This window comes from Carettochelys insculpta, chromosome 16, assembly GCF_033958435.1.
Source record: "Carettochelys insculpta isolate YL-2023 chromosome 16, ASM3395843v1, whole genome shotgun sequence".
NCBI lineage: Eukaryota > Metazoa > Chordata > Testudines > Carettochelyidae > Carettochelys > Carettochelys insculpta.
In genome coordinates this window covers 4,315,906-4,337,302 of record NC_134152.1, presented here as the reverse complement: position 1 = coordinate 4,337,302, position 21,397 = coordinate 4,315,906, and the positions used below count along the sequence as shown (strand labels likewise).

Here is a 21,397-nt window from a genome sequence, read left to right as displayed (position 1 = left end):
GTAAGATCTGAACTAACAAAGCCACCCAGAGATTTAGATATTTTTGCATTTTCCCCTCTATTAGAAAAACAACTGGCTCTCAAGCCAGCATAATCCTCTTTCAGGGCTCTCTCGTCTCACGCCTGTGGCAGCTGCCTGCTTTACTGGAAGCTATGTAATCCCACTCAACCTCTCTGAGAGAGGAGCGTCTCCTGCAGCAAAGAGGTTTTAAGTCTCAGCTGTTTGGTGAAGTGGAAAACAGGCAGGACGATGCAGCGGGGGACGGGAAACGGGCAAGGAAAGGGCCAGTGACTTCCCACTCCCCGAGAAAGGGTTAACCAGCCAGTGAGTGTCTATTTCACTGCAAAACCGGAAGCAAGCAAACCAGCTTGCCCGCAGCTGGTTCTTAACTCTTACCTCTATAAAAGCAACAATAAGGGAGCCAACCATCACTATGCTCGAGTTCAGAGCGGCCCACAGGAGCAGGGAGAAGGACAGGCCCCCCTTCGCGGTGAACTTGTCGATATCTGGGAAGGCCAGTCAAGAAACTCAGATATCACAGGCTGGGTAACCCTCTTCCTCCCAGCATCGAGCTGAACCATCTCCAGCAAACAGTCGCACACTGCTAAGCGCACACACCCCGCCGCACGCCTTTCACCGAAGGGTTTAAACAGCTTCCTTGATAAGGCCAATGCAGGAGGTAAATTCTTAGCAGATTCAGGGGCTTGTGAACACATTCATGCGAACGCACGCGTGGCAAAGCGCAGGCTTCAGGCGTCAAGGGGTTAACGGATTCTCACACTGCGGCGAGGGGGGCGACAGAGCTTTTAGTACAGAAAGCAGAAGCCTCGGCTGCCGTGTCGCTGCAGGATTCTTGCTGGTGCTAAACACCAAGATCTCCTCTGCTGGACATCTTCCCCCCCAGGTGATTGGCACAGAGTCAGATGCTCCCTCAGGCAGGCTCCCTGCCAGCCCTGCCCCACACACTGCTCAGAGGGGCTGGCACAAGCACAGCTTGGCTGGGGGGTGGGGGGAGGGTGCGCCAAGCATGTGCTGGGGGGTGGGGGTGGGGGGAGGGGCAAGGCACGAAGCCTCTGCCCCTGGCTCCCTCAGTCCTGGTAGCGCTCAGAGAAGTGCACAATCCCTGCACCCAGCTGCTCTGAGCCAGGGCAGGGACCCTGGCTGGGCCACAGAGAATTTTGCCAGGCCCTGCCCAGACGTTTCCTTTTGGAGTCCCAGGGGGGGTGTGATTCACTCTGCTCACCACTGCCCTGATGCCTCTTGTTCCCCTGGCCAGAGACCCTGCACCCCCCTGCCCAGGGCCGCTCACTCCCCCAGCCGCAGCACAGCCGAAGGATACTGTCTTTCACCACTCTGAACTTCAGCCCCGCCAGGTTCTCCACCACGATGTCGATGAAGCAGGCGACGAGGCCGGTGAGAATCCCGATCATGGCACAGATGACCCAGCGTTTGATCTCCACCGTTCGGAATGCCTGCGGGAGACAGGTCAGAGTCCTACTCGCGGGGCTTGGGGGGTGCCTGAGCACTGCAAACCGAACGCACCACGGGACAGAGGACGGGTCACTGAGACACATCCCTTCCCCCAGGAACCTGACTGACACAGCAGCTCCCAGAGATGTACCTGACCAGCTCCATGTCCTCTTCTAACCAGGGACCGTTCCAGCCTGGGACAGTTCTATTGAACGCTACAAGATCTGGTCCCTTCTATTCTTTTTCCAGCTGTCAAGTGACGGCTGGTCGGATTAAACCCAACTCACCCCAGGGGAAAGGACGGTCGCTGAGACAGCTGAAACCAGTGTGTGTTCATTGAGCTACAGGCTGAACCTCTCTCGGCCGGCACCCTCGGGACCTGATCAGCGCCAGACAAGAGAATTTGCCGGACGATGGGTGGCCAGTATTGTCTAGCAGTTACCAGCACTTCCACTGCTTACCGGGCTCTTAGAAAACACTGGGTAAATTAAAGCTAAATAACAGAACAAAACACTGAGAGGCAGGAGTGGTAGCCAGAAACAAGCTTTATGGGACAGGGGGAAACTGGGCCACACCCAGGATAAGCAGTCATCCGGCAAACTAAAATCATGCCAGATTATGGAGTTTGCCAGATCAGAGAGTTCTGGATTGGAGAAGTTCAACCTGTAGCAGAAACCCTGACTTCTTCTCCCCCAGGCATTCCTTGGGCGTTCGAGACAAAGGCTCAACACTTCTCTCTCTTGGCTACAGGCTTAAAAACGCCCTGGCCAGGTAGGCAGTTCTAAGGATGCACCATCGACTCCCGGATCAGCCCCACAGTGCGTCTCCCCCGTTCCATTTCTAGCATTTTTATTTATTTAAAATATTTTTACCCTGCCTCGCTCTTTAAAACGTTGGAGGCCGCTTACAGATTTTTTTTAAACGTACACAGAAATTAAAATACAAGACCCCAAAGGGGCAGAGAACCTAGCAAGGCATCTCGAGAGGAGGGCACAGCCCCTGGGCCCAGACTCTAACACCAATAAAAGCATGAGTGAAAAGGGTGGCTTTCGCCCGACTCCCGAACAATGCTAACGCTGGCGCCAGCAAAGATCCTGGGGAAGAGAATTCTGCAGCCTGGGAGCACCCCGCCTAGACGGGACTCTTCTCTCCCTAAGTGGGGGAACACCGAGCACAGCCTCCCCAGCGAGGCTCATAAGGGTGAAGGTGGTCCTTCAGACACCCTGGACTCATCCCACGTAGGGCTTTATAGGTCATAACCAAAGACCTTTCATTGGCAGCCAACGCAGCTGCCGGAGCAGAGGCAGAATGCGCACTGCGTAACGAGCGCTAGTTAAAACCCGAGCAGCCGCATTCTGGACCGGTTGAAGTTTCTGAAGGCTCTTTAGAGGCAGCCCCAGGTAGGGCGCATTACAGCCATCCAGTCGAGATGGCCGGAGGACAGTTCCCTTAGCCGGGTGGGCAGAGGGGGCTGTTCTCCGGCACGAGGCCCCACTTATCAGTTGGCACCAGAGCACATCCTGTCTTGACGCTTATCTCCTCCACGTCCTTTGCGGTGGAGGCTTATGTAAAGAGGCCGTTTTGCCTTCCTGCCATGTCTCCACCCGCCAGCTCCTGCGCCTCCTGGGGAGAGCAGACCACTCCCCCGTCCCAGGCTGGCAGGTTTATGGGTTATACTGCTGGAAAGCCACATCGATAACCCTCGGACTGCAGGGACCCTTGACCAGTCTCCACTGGAGTGGCTGGACTCTCATCAGGGCTCTGGCCGGTGCCGTGGGCACAGCCAGACTCACCGTGTGGTTGATCCGCCTCTCCTCCTCCAAGAACAGCTGGTTCTCGCAGTTGTCATAGTCCAGGCTCTAGAGTCAGGGAGAGGAAAACGCTGTCACTAGGTAACGCAGCAGAGAGGCTCCTTTCCCCGCGAGTCTCAGCGTCAGCTCTGCCCCTTCCCAATGAGACCCACTTCTCCCCCACTGCTCACTTCTCCGCTTAGATCCCCCGGGGGCCTGGAACCCGGCACACTGCTCTGGAGACAGGTGTCCTGCAGGGCCAGAACAGCCTCCGTGCCAAGGTTCCCTCTGTATCAGGTTATCGCCCCTGGACTCCACTGCCTCCTCCCACCCCCGACCCCACGCACACACTGGCTTGAGCGCAAGCCGCTTTCCAATCAGCCTGAACCAGAATCTTCCCAACCCAACTGACCGGCGGCACGGCTGGGGGGGTGGGGGGCGTACCTCGTATCTGAGCGAGAGCAGCTTCTCGTTGTGAGGGATCTCACTGGGGAGCTGGCTGGGGGCCTCGGTTTCCTAGGGGGACGCAAGAACAAGTGTTAGCTCAGCTGGCACGGCTTACAAGGCACTGCCTCAAAGCAAGACTGCTAGGATCCATCCCTGCAGCAGCTCCCCCCACAGCCCAGCCAATAGCAGCAGGGCTCATCTATGCTTCCGAGGGACCAGCCGTACACTTGCCAGGCATCCAATGACGTCCACATAGCAGAGGAATCCTACTTGAGGTGATGTAGGACTCCAGGAATTAAAGGAAAGGATGGATTTGTTGCACCTGGCCAGCCATCCTGACCACGGAAAGGAATGGCCTCAGCGTGCCATTGGTAAAGATTTATCACCCAGAATCTTGCATCTGAAGTGGATCCAAAGGCAGGATTAAGGCTCCCATGATCACCACTTTCTTTTACATTTGCGCCGTGAAATAAGCACAAGCGTGAGAGTTGTGCTCTTTAAATTGTAATTTGACGTTCCTGCTTCAAATGGCCATGTTGCGTCTGCATCACAGAAGAAACAACCCCGTTTGGGGTGTGCAAACGAGGCAGGTGTGTTAGAAGATACGCATGCAGGCCATCGCCAGTCCGCATGTTTGGGGGAGAAGCGGGGGCCGGGGGAAAGGCGTCAGGAATGGCAGGGTACCCTCACAGAGATGCGGCTCAAGGGCAGACTGACAGTTGTAAAAGATAAGGGTCCCTCTCCGATCACCGCTACCTATCTATTGGGAGGAGGCAGCAGTGATTGGAGAGGGACCCTGAGTAGCTTCACAGTCTCCAGGGGAATGGTTATTGCTCACAGATCTCAGCGCCTGGGAGCAGATGCTGGGACTTGGTTCACTTCAAGGGTTTGGAGAAGAGACAGCCAGGAGGGCCATGCTAGAAGCACCAAGCTCTGCAGAGATTTCAGAAGCAGGAACCACGGCATTTCTAGAGCTAGTTCCTGCAGGGACTGTACAAAGGGCTGGGGTCCCTTTACAGGGGCTCTGCTGCTGTCCTTAGCCCTAAAAATCCCCACAGAGATCCTAGCGGAGAGATGGGGCTGCAGAGAGCAAGAAAAGGCAGCCTGAGAGGAGAACCTCAGCTCTGTTACGCCAGTCCTCCTGCCTGCCACATCTGCTACGTCGCCTGTCGTCTGCCTCCGGCAAGCTCCCAAGCACTCCTGGGCCAGGCCAGAGCTGGGGTTCTGGTCCAGCACCTACTGCAGCCAGACCCTCACGCCCAGCGAGGGCCAGCGACACAGCTAATCAGAAAGGGACTGAGGCACTGCCACCGGACAAGATTGGCTATGGCAGCCCCATTTGGACACTAGCACACAAGGGTTTGGGTGTCCAGACACGGCAGCTCAGCAAACCTCCAGGCCAGCAAGCGTGTGAACACAACCCTCATCTTCCCGCTCCCAGCTGCTCGCACGACAGCCCTTTCTCCTGACATCCGAGGAGCACTCTCCACCGATTGCCCCGAGGGCCGGGCCAGGCTCTGAGGTCTGAGGTTCTAGAGAGGCTCAGGGGGACACTCCTCTGGCCTGTGGGACCTGACTGAAGAGAGTGAGCAGAAGCCACCTGGAGATGCCACATTCAGCCTGTTGTGACAGGACTTGGCGACCCCGCCGGGAAGGGCTCACACAGCGCCCGCTCAGCCTGGCCACTCACTGGCAGGGCCTGCCTCTTCTGCAGCAGCCACGTGGGACCTTGCTGGGCATCACAGCCAGCCAGCCACCCAAGGGGAACAGAGGAAGCGAAAGCCAGAGACAGGACGCGAGAGAGGAAGGGGAGCCAGCCCACAGCTCTGAGGGGGCTGGCTGGAGCACAGCCCCTGGCACCCAGAGGGCCGTTTCCCCATTAGCAGGGTCCGCTCGGTACCAGACTGCCATCCCCCACCCCAGATCAGCCCCTCACACAGGCAAAGCCGGGGCAGATTTCCCACGAGACGCGAGTCCCACAAAGCAGGCCCCACAGCCCAGAGCTGACGGCCTGCCAGGCCCCGGGCCTCTGTCGCAGCCTCTCGCTGGCAACCCCAGGCAGCACGCCCGGCTCCTTGGCGGCAGCCGCCCTGCGGGAGGGGAGGCCCATGGAAGAGAGAGCAGGCCGCTGTTTTACACACAGCCCAGGGGTAAGGCACATCCGCCCCAGCCCTTGCCAGACCCGGTGCCCACACCTGCCCTCCACATGGACCCTGGTTTCCATACTACCGGCTCAGCAGGGCCAGCCATGGAGGTCAGTGATCAGCAGACGGCTGACACCCACCCCCCGGCGTGGAGAGTTAATTGGGGGGTGGGAGGATCCGTCCGTGGCTCGGAGCACCCCGGGTTTTGGCAGAGGACAGGGCTCTCGCCTGCCTGGTCAGAGCTGCAAGGGCACAGCCTATGACCAGGGCTGAGGCGGCAGAGCTCAGCGGGGGGGTGGGAGACAGGCTGGCACATCAGACGGGAGTGCAGAAGGCTGCTCGGGCGAGGGAGCCAGGCCGCACTGCCGAGCCGGGGGCAGCGAGGTTCCCGACGTGGCGCCTCCGGGGCCAAAGGCTCAGCCAGGACAAGTTCCCAGGCTGAAGCAGGCCGCTGGCTTCAGAGCGAGAGGAGCGGCTCGGAGGAGGAAGTCAGGCCGACAGCGGAAAGCCAGCCCCTTGGCAGTGGGTCTGCTTGCCACGGCCCACGCTGCTGCTCGGAGGTGTCCTCTGCCGCGGCCTCGCGGCTCCCGGGGGGAACCCGCCTGCTCCTTTCCACGCCACTCACCAGCTCACGGACATCCTCATCCAGATCCACATTGCTCAGCTGCCCGAGGCGCAGAAAGGGCGTGTGGGCGACCTGAGAGGAGAACGGAGAACTAGGTCAAGGCACAAGTGCGCCACGCGGTGGCGGCAAGGCCCCAGCGCGACAAGGGAGACACCTGGGTGCCCTGCCGTGCCCTCCTGGCCCCGTAACGCCCAAGGGGCAGGGCAGGGCAGGCAGCTCCTGCCCTCGAATCCCTGCTGCGGACACGCTCCCACCGTTCCACGTCAGCCCTGGGCCGGGGCCGGCTCCCGCCACGGATCGCCTCACGCAGGCGAGCTCCCTTGTTCTGGCTGCAGCGTGTGGGGCGCATGGGAACGGCTTCCGGTCAGGCCAGGTGGTGGGGTCCGATCTCAGCCGGAGCCTCTCCCGCCACGCTACCTTCCACTGGCCTATTGCAGCCAGCCAGTCCCCGCCCCACGCCGCTGCCAGGGCGCAGGGAGCCAAGCTGGGCGTTGCTCTTTACCCACACCCCCGGCAGCTGTCCCACCCGCAGGCTTCCCTGGCTAGGCCCCGGGGTGAACCAGCTGCCCCCCCCAAGAAGAGAGGCAGGAAGAGCACAAGCAACAGACCCCAGAGCAATCTCTCCTCCAGCCTCTCTGGAGCCTGGGCATCAGGTGCCGCCCTGAGGCTTCCGGAGCGCCCCCGGCTCTCTGCCTGCTCTGGGGGACCCTCCCCAGCACCACGTGGGGCCCGGCCCTGCAGCTGGGAGGCGCTGTATTCCTCACCCGCAGGCACCATGGAGAGTGGGCGGGGGGGCAGGGGCCGTGAGGAAGTGAGGCACTTCCATGAGGAAGTGCCGCAGCCACGGGAAACCCACTTTAGTGCCTCCTGACTCCGAGTTACTTAACTGGTCACTCCCCAGAGGCGCCTTCCCTCTGCCCTGAACGCCGCAGCCCAACACGGCACCTTCCCCCCAGCCTTCCCCGTTCGAGGGGCCACTCTGCAGGGAACCTCCTCCGGGCAGAAGCAGGAAATGGCGCTTCCTGGCCTGGAACGCGGGATCTGCAAACAGCGGGCGTTTTGCATTTCAGTCTCCCCGCTGCGCCCCACGAGCTGCCCCAGCCGGGGAAACGAGCACACCACGATCTGAGCTCCTGCCCAGACGTTCCCGTCAGAGCTTCTCGCTCGCTCTGGGCCAGGAGCCCAGCCTGCGACGTGCCACCCAGCAACACAACACGAGCGGGAGGCTCTGCGCTCGCAGACAGGACGCAGCCACAGCCGTCTCACAGGGGCAGACCGGCCTGGAGCAGCGGCAGAAAGCCACCTTCAGGGAGCCTTAGCCACAGCCACGCACCGCGGGGTGGGGGAGGAGGATATGAGGAACCCCTGCAAGCTCTCCAGCAGAAGTATCTGGGAAGACAGGTTCTTCTTGTGCAGGGCAAGTTCCCAGAGCCGAGCGCTGTCAGCGGTGTTGCGTAACAGAGGAGTTTGCAAGCTATTCTGGGCCCTTCCATCGCTCAACACGCGCAAGGGCTGGGCCAGTACCCAAGCCCAGAGTTGTGTTGTGATGTTAAAGGGCCCCAGCTTGCAGCACCAGAGACAACTTCCCGTGCCAGAGCAGGGGATAGGCACTTTGGTGGTGCTGACGGCATCTGCCCTGGCCTGTGGCGTTACCACCCCGGCAGGAGGTGGGCAGCTTGCTGCCAATTGGAAGCTGGAGTCATCTTAACTCGCCTCTGCCCCTTTCCACGGCACGACAGGCGCGACAGGGACGACAGGCGCGTTGAGAGCCGCAGCATAGGAGGGAGCTGGCCCTGTGGGCAGGAGACCAGCATACAAAGAAGCCACCCACCTTGTGCCAGGTGGGAGCCTCGGAAATCCAGGGAGAGGCACAGCTCCAGAGCCCTGTGGGCACACTGGACTCTCAGCCCTCACGGCAAGACGGAGAAGTAACCACAGGAATGGGCCGGTGCTAGTTGTCACTGCCCCTTCACGGGCGGCAGGGGGGCAGCCAATTCCAGCTTGTCAAAGGAGTCACGGCAATAGCCCAGACGAGGAAGTCCCCGGGAACCCAAGGCCGTTCTCCCGCCGTAAAACAGGAGGCGGCAGCGGATGCGTAGCCACGTCAGAGGCTGCTCCGGAACCACGGGACCAGGGCTCTGCAAGGACACCAGCCTCTCTGCTCTTGCCAGAGGTCTTTGGGCCGGGCTCGCACGGCCTCCACCAGACGCACTCGAAGAGCAGATGGACGGTTCCAGTTCAGAACAGGGGCATCAACGCCCACTTCATACTGGCCCCTGTGAGCACCTGCAGCAGCAAACGCCAGAGTAGCAGGTGCAGAGGAGGGCCCGGTGGGGGAAGAGTCACACAGACAAGGGCAACAGATGGCACCATTCACGTGCGGCAGATGCAGGCCCCTCTCCGCAGCTTCCAGGAGCAAGACCACGTCTGCGGCAGACAGGAGCCAAGCTGCAATCAGCTGCTCAGGCGGGTGACATGACTGTACCTTTCCCCACCTACCTCCCCGGGGCCAAAGGGCACCGCTGGGGCTCTCGCGCACACAAGGATCGCCAACGGGCCTAATGCAACACAGGGCAAACGTCCAGCCTGACTGCAAACCAATGCAGCGGCTTACACGGCTGGATCTGACCCAGCACTGCAGCCAGCGTGAGGCCTGGGGCGTTAGCCTGAAGCAGAAGCGCACTCCATCCGGGATCCCTCTGCTGCAGGGGAGTTTACTCCGCAAGCCCCAACACCTGCAGCTCTGGGCCTGGCATGCTGTGGCTTTGTGTATGTAAGGATGCATGAAAACGATTGTTTTACTTACACGCTCCCACCCACATACCCATCATCACGTCGAGATTTGGCTAAGCCTTTGATACCTTGACAAGAAGCCTGATGTCACCTCTTCCCCATCGATCACAAGCAAAAACAATGCAGAGAGGAAGATGAGAGTGGCCAGATCTACCTTACTCCCCTACATCATCTCAAACCGTTACGCCACTTGGCATCCCAAACCACAAAACCATCTTTTCTCAAAGTTCTCATCACCGTTGCTCCTCAGGGATTTCAGAGATGAGAGAGATGCTAACAGAGACCTTTGGACCATCTACTCCAACTTCCTCTACGGCACACGGCAGAGAGGTTCACCCTGTTATGCTGCAATGAGCCCAAGACCTTTATGAACTAAAGCCTCTTCTAGAGCAGCATCCGGTGTTGACCCAAAGCCATCCAGAGAGGGACAATCAGCCACTTCTGTTGGTCGTTGGTGCCAAAGGTTAATCACTCTGTTAAAGTGCACGCATTACTTCCAGTCTCAGTCTGCTTTCTACTTCTTCACAAGTTGTTCTTCACTAGATGCACCACCCCTTTATTACCTTGTATTTTACCTCAGGAAGGTACTTCACCATCAACCACCACTTTAGATGGTTAGGGGGATTGTGCATTGTAAACAAATGACTGAGAGTCACACACACTAACATTATCTCCAGAGCTCAAATCATTACTGTGGCTCTTTTTGGCATGCTCTGCAATTTAAATCACCTTTTCCAAAATGCACCCACCAGGACATTGTGCCATTATTCAAGCGTTCATCTGGCCAATGCTACACATGGAGACGACAGTGACATCAACACTCCTGTTTCGTATAACCCTGAGGAAATGGATTTGACTCAATCAGCTTAAGTCATCAGGAAGGAAATCCGAATTAGATTGGGGCGGGCAAGGATGCAGCTCACAAGGGTCAGTCCCTGGTGGGCCACCGGACACCTTTTACCGGCACACCTGCAGGTATGGCTTCTCACAGCTCCCATTGGCTGTGGTTTGCTCTTACTGGCCAATGGGAGCTGCAGGAAGTGCTGAGGGGCTGGCTACCGCTTCCCACAGCTCCCATCGGCTGGATCAGCGAGCTACAGCCGACAAGAGCTGTGGGCTGCCATTCCCACACAGGTCAACAAAGCATCTGGGATCCAGTCAGGGGCTAAGCCTGGTGAACTGCATCCGGCCTGTGGGCCAGTTATTGCTCACACCTTTATTTAAATAAGTGCTCTTCGTTTTGTTTTGCAGAGGTACTTAGTTATATTCCTAAAGAAGGTGGATTTTTACTAATGGTTACCCATTAAGGTCCACTGAATTTAAACCAAATATCGCTTTCTAGAAAACTGGTGCTTTTGGCTGACGAGGATGACACAGCACAGAGATTATTAGTCCCACGAGGGGCCTTATTTATGCACCAAAAGCTTCTGAACACCTTTGAAAAGTCTGCCTCCCGCAAGGCCTCTCATGTTTTTATGATTAAGAGGTCTCAGTGCTCTCCAGCCTGGCTGTTTGTCACAGCATGACAGATGCAAACAAGGTTTCCCGCTAGCTCAAGTCTCAGTTAATTTTTTGAGCTTGGAAGGAACTAATCCACGATAAGATGCATGCTCTCTCTGCATCCCCGAGCTACACTGAAACCAAAAGCAATCAAGGCCAAAAATGTTTTCTGCACAACCCACCCTGACAGCATTTACATTTGAAAAACAAGAAAATACAGACAATTCTCCCACCCCAGCTCCACCTGGTGCAGACTGGAATCAGACACACACACAATGCAGAATATCAGAGAGGTAGCCGGGTTAGTCAGAATGTGACACTGTGGCATATATAAAGCTTGAACTGACAAGTATTTTTCCCTGGAACGTGTACATAACTGAAAAGCAGCACCATTAAATTAGAAGGTGGGGGACTCACAATCTATTAGATAAAAAACCCACTGCTTCGGTAACAAGGGGTAGCCTTTAAAACCAGCTGTCGCCATTTCAAACCAGCTACTTAAAAGAAAGAGAATTTGAGCCTAAAACCCATTTTATCAACCCCTCCTTCCACCTGCACCTCGTTATCTCTTCCGGGTTAGCAAGGGAGCTGGAGCTGAGCTGCTTGTCCACCAGGGCCCCTCCGCCCCTTTCAGAAGTCCCTGCTCTCAGGGATATAAGTGGATATTTGAAGTTACAGATTGATAGGGTATAAGCTGTATTTGAATTGAAAACTGGAGAGAAGGAAATCCCCAGGCTACAGGAGTGGTTTTCCTTTGGGTCCGGATTGTCTCCTGGGTTGGCCCGAGATGGACGTTGCACCCAGGGATACAAACTGAAGACTCTCTCGCTTGCTGCCCCGAGGAAGCGTTGGCAGCCTACCAAGGTAGCTGAACAGGGCCATTCTACAGCTGGGCCCCCATTGCCACTGCCGCGGAATGAGCTGGGAGGTGCAGCCATAGGAGCAGAGACGAGGAAGATCTGGACCTCCCTGGACTTGGTGCCCCAAGTGATGGGAAGAAGTGCCAAGTCCCCCAGCCTCCCAGAGGGGAGACAGAATGGCTGGCTGGGGGGCTCCCCCAGACTCAGCACATGCCACTAGGAGCCCAGCCCAGGGACTGCAACCAGTAACCTGCTCATGCTGACAACTGGGGAGGCTTAACCTTTTCCCTTTGAAAGGAATAGGCACCCTGCCAGTTCTGCTTCTAACAAAGGTCACGCATGGAGCCTTCATTCAACTTCCAGCCCGGTCGCACTATGACTGACTAACTACACGATTACCTGCTACTCTCTCTTGGACAGAGCTCCTGCCTCGCTTGGCACCCAGGCTAGACTCACCCAGGGGACAGAACCCGGGCTGCAAAGGCAGCAGCCATGCAGCGTTTTATGTGCCAGCCTATGCAACAAACGCGCTTTGCACACAGACAGCACGTGGGCAGACGTTTGCAAGAGAGGTGGCAGAGAGAAAATACGATAGACTTGGCTGGTCTGATGTTATCACTGGCTGTTCTGCAACAGACAAACCGTAATCTGCAAGAGCCAGTGAAAGTTAATGGAATTAACTAATTCAGGAAGGATTACTACCTTTGGGGTACGGGGTGTGTGTGTGTGTGTGTGTGTGTGTGTGTGTGTGTGTGTGTGTGTGTGTGTGTGTGTGTGTGTGTGTGTGTGTGTGTGTGTGTGTGTGTGTGTGTGTGTCACTGAGGCACTGGCTGTGCCTCCTCCTCTAGGGAGGCTAATCTAATTTCCCTGCTTACAACCAGATACTGACTCACACTGGTTTCCCCCCAGGCCAGACGAAGAAAGGACTCTTGGATAAACAGCCTGGAATCACCTGGCTCAGGGCCTTCTTCCCCGTCCAGCAAAGGAACAGGTCTTCTGCGCCACAAAGAGCCCCAGTCCTTTGGGAGGGGTTGGAAGGCCCAGCTGCACCGAGGCCCCATTGGACTGTGGGCTGGTTTGGAGCTGAAGCTGCGATGAACTGGAATCAACAAGGAACTCCCCTTTCAGTGGGTGTTTGAAGGATGGCTCCTGCTACAGCCTGTGTGAGGGTCGGGAGGATCCCTGCTAAGGCAGTTAGCAAGCATGGAGGTTTTGTAATGCTCTCCCTGGCGGTCTTGTAATGAAGAGTAAAACAGTCTTGCACAGAAAGTGCTGTGTGGTACAGCTGCACCTCGTAAACCAGCTCCAGAGAGCTGCGCTGGTTTCTGGTGCAAACACTCGCCACGCAGACTTCAGACCTCAGTCGATGTTGCAGAGTAAGGTGCTGCTGGTCTCTAGCACAGCGGGCAGTTCGTTCATTTCTAACCGCAAGTTCCAGAAACAGATGACTCAGGCCACAGCATTGTGGGACCCGCTCCAACGGCTCATTGCTCTGAAAACAACCACATCCCTAGAAGACCCGCAGCAAACCTCCAGTAACAACTTTCATTCGCAAAAAAAAAAAAAAATTGGGAAAACAGTAAATAGCACGTGGGTCATTTCCAACCCCACAGCAGCTGCTGCAGTGGCCACCCGCAGCCAGCACCAGTGTAAGAGGACGTATGAGCAATGAGAAAGTGCCCACAGACACAGTACTGTTGAACCATGGCAGTACTGCTCGGCAGGGACCAACAGAGCTTGTAGCATCTTGCCCAGCAAGGACTGACTCACCCAGCTGCACAGCCAGCATGGCCTACTCACTGCGGAGGGGTTACCACCCCCAACAGTGAGAATCCACCGGGTTCAATTCAAGCAGAAGTAACTGGCCTGTATTCCACCAAACTTTACAACCTTCACCATGCCTGGTAGCGACCGTACCCCAGTTCTGCTGTACACACTGCCTAGCCGTGAAGCAGTGCCTGCTTGGGGATAAGGGCATAACTTCAATCAAAGCTCATGAACATTGACAGAACAAACACAAGGACTGTGTACACAGCAAACTTTTTACAACCTCCCAGCTTCCCCCTGAAGAACCATAAACAAGAAGCGTTTGACTCAGCTGAATGTCTGACTTTGTTGTGGGCGAGTAAAGGAGGCCGCTGGCTGGAAAAGGCGGTTAGAGCGGTTTTAGTTTCTGAAGAAGGGTCACAGGATAGGAATTATTTCCTTTCCTTATCCTCTGCACTATCACGTGCACAACATTAAGAAGCAGCTGGGTCCCCGTTTTGCTTCCACGCAGCAGCCCGAAGGACCACAGATGATAACACACACCAGAGGATACAAGAGAAAAGGGGAAAATAAAGGCTCGGGCCTCGGGGCCACTGCTGGACGCTTGGGTCCCAGCCACACAGGCTAAGTCGGAAAGTCCAATGCTGCTGAGTGGCACCTAATTTGCAGAGCTGCAGTTACAAAAAACTGGAGGACTCTTTTTGACAGAGGAGAGCTCACGATGGTTGCTGAAATACCAGCTGGGAGAGCAAGCTGCCTGCATTTCACTGGCTAATATGCTTCTCGCACAGGCCGCACAAACTATAAACCCGATGGGCCCCAAAGTTCACATCAAACCCTGAGGCTAAGAGACTCTCGCAGAAACCTGGCGCCCCCAGAAAATACCTGCCCGTGGCTCCACCCTCTATGCAAAAACATCTTGTGAGCACCTCTGCAACTGCTGAGAACAGGCAAGGATGCCTGGCTTCTTACCAAGGCACTATCTGGACCACACCAGGGGCTTGTATCTTTAGTATCAGTCTCTACTTATCTAACAGCTGACAAATCCATCCTTGCTCTGGCTGCTGGAAGGCAAGGCCTGGTCCTTTAAGAGGTGACAGCTATTTAATGCACAAAAGAGACAAAGGAGAAGACGTGACAAAGGTCTAGAAAAAAATTATTTATCCTTATTTACCTTTTCCCCACAACTCAGAAGCCAGGGATCAGCTGATGAAGTTAACAGACAGCAGTTTTAATACAAGCCACAGGAAGTACTTTTTCCACAGTGTGGAATGTAACGTTAACCTGTGGAACTCCTTGCCATGGGGTGTTGTGATGACTAAAACATGGCTCAATTAAAAAAAAAAAATATTTAAGTTTACAGCAGAAAGGTCTATCAATAGCGAGTGACCACAATAGCACAGGACACACCACCACACTCTGTGTGTCTCTAAAACAGTCAGAGGCCAGGGAGGAGAAGAGAGAGGCCCATCGCGCCAGCTGCCCTGCTCTGTGCACTCCCAAGGAAGTTCAGGTGCTGGTCACTGCTGGAGACCTGAAGATGGACAATTGTTCCAAGTCTGCATGGCAGTCACGGTGTTCTTCAGACCTCCCACAGCCTCCTGGTAACTACCCATGAGGTGACAAGATCAGTTATCCAACACTCAACCCCTCCTCCAGGTTTGGAGTCCCTCTCTCTAGAAATATTTTGTCCCTGGCGCTCGCCTGACCTTTTCTCAGCAGAAGCTTAAACCTTGAAGCAGTTCTCGTTGTTTCACCCTTCCCTCCAAAGCTGAAGTGAAACTGACCCTAATTTTGATAATATCGTGTTAGGAAATTGCCCCAGCAACCTGAAACTGCCTGCAGATTCAGGAAGTCAGCTCAAGGTCGGCTTTTCAACCTGCCGGCTGAAGGTGGCCCCTTCTAGGGGCCTAGATTCCCACCACCCCCTCGTGCCAGGGCCTGGCGATTCTATCTCACTTCCTTCTCCTAGGAGAACATGCAGCCAGCCCCCTTCCAATTACCGCCAGCAGGCAGACCTCTGGCACAATTCCCTGATTGCAGCAATTGACATCTTGTTATTGGAGCTTCCAAACAAGCATGCAGAGAATCAATATAAGCATTCCTGGATTATCACAGAGATTAACCTCCCAAGGGCCCATGAATTCATGCAACAGTCTTACACCTGCTGCTGGGTATTTGGGACCAAACACACCCCTGTATCACGCGACTAATCCATCTGCCAAGGTAGCCCTTCTCCCCTGCCAAAAAAGTTACTCTCCAAGTGAGAGGAAAGATGCTTTTGAGCATACACAGAACTCTTCACCAGGTTTAGAAAAGCTCTGCGAGCCTCACAGCTAAATAACAAGGTGAGACAGCCAATTCAGCTTTAGTGGTTAACGATCTGCAGCTACGCCATCAGTTCTCATTTTTTCCATCTGGTGCCTTCCACGGCCACAGAATGAACATTTGACGAGACTGGGTGCACCTCAACAGTATCCACAGCTGTGTGTTCTCTCCTTGGGTCTCCGCTTCCTTCAGCAAGCTACCCAGGCCTAGTCTTCCGTCTCTATTTGACTTGCGCACAAATAGATTTTTGTTTCTGAATCTTCCCTAATCCTCTTATCTTTGTGATCTTGTGCTCAACTCTAGTCTCCCTACTTGAGGCAGATGACTATCATTAAGTTGTACCATGCAGATACACTTGCACTAACAACCCATACCCCATTGCTCACGTATCCAACCGAGAGTTTTCGATGGCTGCTGCGCGCGTAGCAGAGGGTTTCACTGAGAAACACCTGACATTCTCTAAAACTTAGCCAGCCACATGCTCTGACTCACTCCTAATCCAGAGCTTGCTACAGCTTGTGTAATACACACCAGGAAACAACTCGCTTAGGGAGCAGTGTGCCCTCCCTGGGAAGCATGCAACACTTCACAGCCTTCCTTCCAGAACAGGCTGCACCGACAGCCATCCACCAGCACACCGGGAGAGATGCTTCCTGGCGAACGAAGGCTGAACCTACTGTAGGCAAGTGAGGGGTTTTACTTGGTATGGAACATCGCACACACCAGGTACTGCTGCTGGAAATTCAATGAGTTGCCATGTAAGTGGGTCTACTTTGTGTTCGGCTGCACAAGCCATTGCTTCATACTGCAGATCAGACCCAGGACCAGCCTGCTAAATTACTCTCCCCCACCACATAAGCCTGCTTTTAAGTAGGAAAGGGGATAGTCTCCCCAGGCCATTGCTTCTGGCCTGCAGCTGAGTGCGCTCTGGAAAGCTGACAGGCCACTGCGGAAACGGGGAAGACAAGGACCCCATTTAAAGGGTCTTACACAATGTAGTGGTCCTCCTCTCCAAGTTCACAGATCTGCTACTTCTTAGGGGTCACCCCCTGATCAGGCAGAGATTCCAGGTTACCCATCAGCAGAGACCATGACTTGAAACGAAGACTTCCTTTGCCTGTTATGTTTAACAAGAATCATCACCAGTGTTCCCCATTAAGCTGAGTGCTTGTGCTGCTGTTCAGGAGGGAGGCCGTGGAATCTCAGCTGATGAGCAGAGCACCCACAGCTAGGTTTTCTTTCTACTGGTGGTGCACATTCATATGTGCATTGGTGCACAGTAAAAAAATTATTCCACACATGGCTGAAAAATAAAATCCACACCTGGATAGAAAAGACTAAAGAGAACATTGATCATCAGTGGTTAGCTCCTGCAACTATTCTTCTTCTAGTTTTATTGCCAGGCCTCACAGCAACACCGCTAGGCGCAGCCACCAGTGTCAGTTGTGTCTGAGTACAGCAATCAGCCAGGCACACATCACAGGGACACCAGAAAAACATTGCATGAATAAGCCCCACGCGCCGAGAGTTCCCCAGTTAGTTGTCCTAGCCTCTGCAACCTGCCCACAGCCCTGCTCTGGGATTGCTCTGCAATAGTGAGCTGAGATTTCCTATCTGGTGACCTCTGCAGTTCTGCTTTTTCATCCAATTTCCCAGCTCAGTTGACTCAGACGAGAAACGCTGACTTGTCCACGACTGATCGGTGAATAGGAACCGGCACGCCAGACTGTGCTGTACCCGAAGGCACTGTGTTTCTCTTCCCCAAGGAAGAGCACAGCAGAGCGGCTCGTCTTCCATATTTCTTCAATTTTTGCTTGATTTCCCCAGTCTCGGACCATTGCTGGCTAAGCATACCGAACAAGTGCATGGGTCCAAATCCCAGGCAGCACAATCATGAATTACGAGGGGGTGCCAAATTTCCGTGTGTAGATTTAGATTTATTTGTAGAGGTGTCTGTAACCTTTGGGTTTTAGGATTAACAACCCTATCCATAAGCCAACCCCCTTTTACCTTGGGGAGAAGTGCTCCGAATTTGTCTGGTCTCTACCCTGTGACCTCTCCAGCCTAGGCGACCCTCGTAGGAGCTGTAGGTCCTGCTGGCATAGCTCTCTGGGTCATTGAAACTTAGAAGCCACCTCACGACAAAGAATAAACCACGGGGCAGATCACTTGGTGTTCAAGTCAAGGGAAGAAAGTGGGGATGGCTAAGCCACATGCTCAGCAAACCATCATCCAGCCTCGGCCGGCAAGCTCTCCAGTAGAGCCCACGTGAAAAGGCAACAGAGGAAGACCTCAGACAACTTGGAGGAGGTCTACTGAGATCGTAGGACAACAACTGGGGTACTCCTGGGGTCAGTGAGAAGTTTTGTCCGGAGACAGAGTGAAGTGGAGATTTTCGGATGACCTACTCTCCACCCGGAGTGCAAGAGTTTAATAATGACGATGGGGAATCATTTTGACACCTAACAACTGCACAGAGATAAGAAAGAATAGTGCTGCTGTTCAGTTAGCCACTGCTTGCTAGAGTTACTTCCCAGTCCATCCGTGTCCATGCTGAGGGCTCTGGAGACGCTTTCAAACTCTGGAGAAAACGCAAAGCTCTCCGAAGAGAAAGCAAGAGGCAAAAGCCAAAAAGGAGATGAAAGGAGGCAGAAACTGGTTGCTAACCGTCACGTGAATTCTCTGCACCCTGAACTCACTCCACATAAAAATCCCCTTTTTAAGGCCACATGTTAAAGCTCCCGCAAACCTTGGGCAGGGCTGTGTAGAGCCTGCAGCAGCCATTTGCTCTCAAGAAGGAGCCACCAAGAGAATTTATTTTAAACCCTGGACTCTTGTCACTTCCCCACACGTGTTGCATTTGCAGGGTTTCAGTGTTTGTCCAGACCCTGCCTGAGCAGTCTAATGGCCCTCTCAGGGCTCTGCCAGATTTCATCCTTTGAAAGCAGCCTCCGTTCAGTTACACCAGAGATTAGTGCAGCCCTGGACGAATTCCAGCAAATGAAGCACACGGAACTCTGAAAGGCTCTGCGATGTACTGCTGCTCCCAGACAGAGAAGCAGCTACAGCAAGCCTGGCTGAGGCTAGGCAGAGCACAGCTGGGACAATAAGTGGGGATGAAGCTAGTAAGTAAGGATGTGTTGGAGGCAAGACACATACACACAACTGGGCTCCAAGCTTAGTGGACAGGCTCTGGCCATAGGCCAGGCCAGCAAGATGCAGCAGGCCAGGTAGAGAGAGTCCGATCTTGCAAAGGACCTGGTCTTGCCTGTTCCCCACAGCACAGCCCCTCAGCAAGTTCCCCTTCCCTTGCTGACTCCAAACCCACTGACACCCACCCCTCAGCCAGCCCCCCATCCCACTGACACCCCCCCCTCAGCCAGCCCCCCATCCCACTGACACCCCCCCATCCCACTGACACCCACCCCTCAGCCAGCACTCCCCAGACAGCCCCCCACTGAGCTCCTGCCCCCGCACAGCTCCCGGCCCCACTCGCTCACCGGGCGGGAGTAGTGGGGGCCGCCCGCCGCCCCCGGTCCCACGCCGTTCAGCAGCGGCGTGGCCTCCCCGACGGCCGGGGGCTCGTCCTCCTCCTCACGGTCCCGGCCGGACCAGGACACCTTCTTGGCGACGTTGGCCATTCGGCCGGGCCGAGGACACTCGGCGGGGGCAGCTGCCGCTCACGGCTCTGCATGGGACTCCCAGCGGCTCATGTGACCGCCGGGGCGGGCGGTGGCGCCGGTCACGTGACAGCGGGCTACGGCGGCCGCCGAGCCCGGCCGCGCTGCATCACGGGAGTTGTAGGCCGGCGGCGGCGGGCTCCCCTTTCCCCCGCAGCCGCACGTGGTCCCTGGAGGGGTCTCGTGTGCAGCCCGGTGCGAGGCTCCGCGGGGCAGCGATTTGTGTCCGCCTGGCACATGCACGTGCTTCCCCGCCGTCCCGAGCCGCTGCCTGGAGCCGGGCCCTTCCCCCTGGGCTGGTACAGAGCGTGGCCCGGCGCTCTGCTTGCAACCAGCGTGGGCCGAATTAATCCCCCGGGGTCTTCATTTACACGCCCCCGAGCGCTCGAGACCTTTCGGAAAATCACGTGGACGGGGCGGCCTGATTCTGGTGTCAGTTGTGTGGGTGGAAATCCCCAGGCACCCCCCCTTGGTGGGGGGAAGGAGAGTAGATACACGCACACCTCATGGAGCTGGGGGTCACTGCGCCCAGTCCCCTACTCTCCTAGCACAACCAAGCACCATCCCGGCCAGATTTTTTTTTCTTAAATCTATTTGCCCCAGAGCCCTAAATGGCCTCCTCAAGGATTGAGCTCTTAACCCTGGGTTTAGCAGGCCCCTGCTCAAGCCACTGAGTTATCCCTCCCTAGAAGAGTTTCGCTGACCTCTGTGGAGTTACTCCAGAGTCATACCAGTGTTAGGGCAACCATATCTCCCTGTCCCAAATACAGGACAGGGCGATATGGAAGGGAGGGAGCAGCTCCTTCCAGCTCCACCAAGCCCCAGGGAGCCCAAAAGGAGATGGCAGCCACCGGCCCTCCCCTGGAGCCCTGGGGAAGCAGCAGCCCCCAGCCCTCCCCCACTTCCCCAAGGCTTAGGGAAGTGACTCCCGCCAGCAGCAGTGTGGAAACGGTCAGCCCTCGGGAGGGCCCAAATACAGGAAAATGAGTCCCTGTTAAAAAGTTAGCAGGCTTCCCTGTTATACAGATAAACTACGCAGGATCCTTTTCAGGGGACAAGGCAGGATGCCACCTTTATTATATGAATATAGCCAATATCTAATGCCTAATACACACACACGCCATCCCGCCCGCCCGCCCGCCCGCCAAGTGTTCTGCAGCTGCTATATAGTTACCAGTCCTGATCATAGCCAGAGCCTGTAGCTGGAGTTCACAGCTCGTGGCGGCTAACTGGCCAGGAAAGCCAGGCAGGAGGAAGAGCCGGGTTGCTGTCGGGTGCACACCGATGCTCTTTGATGTTACAAGCGGAACATTACCCAGACGTCTTCCCTTCTCACCCGTTCTTTTATAGGCTTCAAGTTAGATGTCAGCCTGTGGGTCCTGCTGTGTCAGGCTGCCTCCATGTTCAGACACAACTTTCATCTTGTCCTTAATGGGACTTTGTTCTTTTGTCTTTGGGGTGGATCTTTTTCTCACCCTCAGGGAGTTGTCTGCACTCTTCAGTCACTGGTGTCTGATCCTCAGGACAGGCTGGTGGAGTTGAGGATCAAGCATTCACAATCACACGCTCCCCATTCACACCTCTAATACAGTTCACACCCTAGTCACGCAATTTAGGTACAGCTGGTTTCAACAGAGCTTTACAAAATGGAGTATGGGATCAAAATGGATCCTTGGTTACAATATGGAGTCTGGTTTTGTCTTTAATGATATATATTACAATACAACTTGAATGATACATATAAATTACAAACGTAAATTGATAACATCAGACTAATTACAAACAGTTTCATTTTTCCTCGATACAGTATTCCAGTTTCCTGTGAATCTTTCTACTAATTCAACCTACATCCCAACCACAGGAGCATCCTGCCTAATGTGGAACAGGTGTCACCCTAACCCATGCAACTGAGCTTAGGACCAGGACTGCAGCGCATAGGTGCTAGAACTTGGGTTGCTGCAGCATCCCCTGACTTGGAGTGGTTTCCATTAGA

The 21,397-nt window shown here is 55.3% G+C and overlaps 1 protein-coding gene across 2 annotated transcripts in view; it reads right to left on the bottom strand.

Annotated features, from left to right (window-relative positions):
* The window catches only part of CLCN7 (chloride voltage-gated channel 7), a 44,213-nt gene extending 24,772 nt beyond the window's left edge, over window positions 1-19,441 (bottom strand). Inside the window, exons 1-6 of one of the 2 annotated variants that reach the window (XM_075010264.1) lie at window positions 19,225-19,441; window positions 6,477-6,548; window positions 3,705-3,776; window positions 3,264-3,329; window positions 1,340-1,472; window positions 397-506 (exon numbers count right to left, since the gene is read on the bottom strand). In XM_075010264.1, coding sequence (XP_074866365.1) covers window positions 397-506; window positions 1,340-1,472; window positions 3,264-3,329; window positions 3,705-3,776; window positions 6,477-6,548; window positions 19,225-19,365 — 594 coding nt within the window. In that variant the 5' untranslated portion in view covers window positions 19,366-19,441. The remainder of the gene's footprint in view (window positions 1-396; window positions 507-1,339; window positions 1,473-3,263; window positions 3,330-3,704; window positions 3,777-6,476; window positions 6,549-19,224) is intronic. The other variant, XM_075010265.1, reaches the window with a different exon arrangement.
* Between the last annotated feature and the right edge of the window lie 1,956 nt (window positions 19,442-21,397).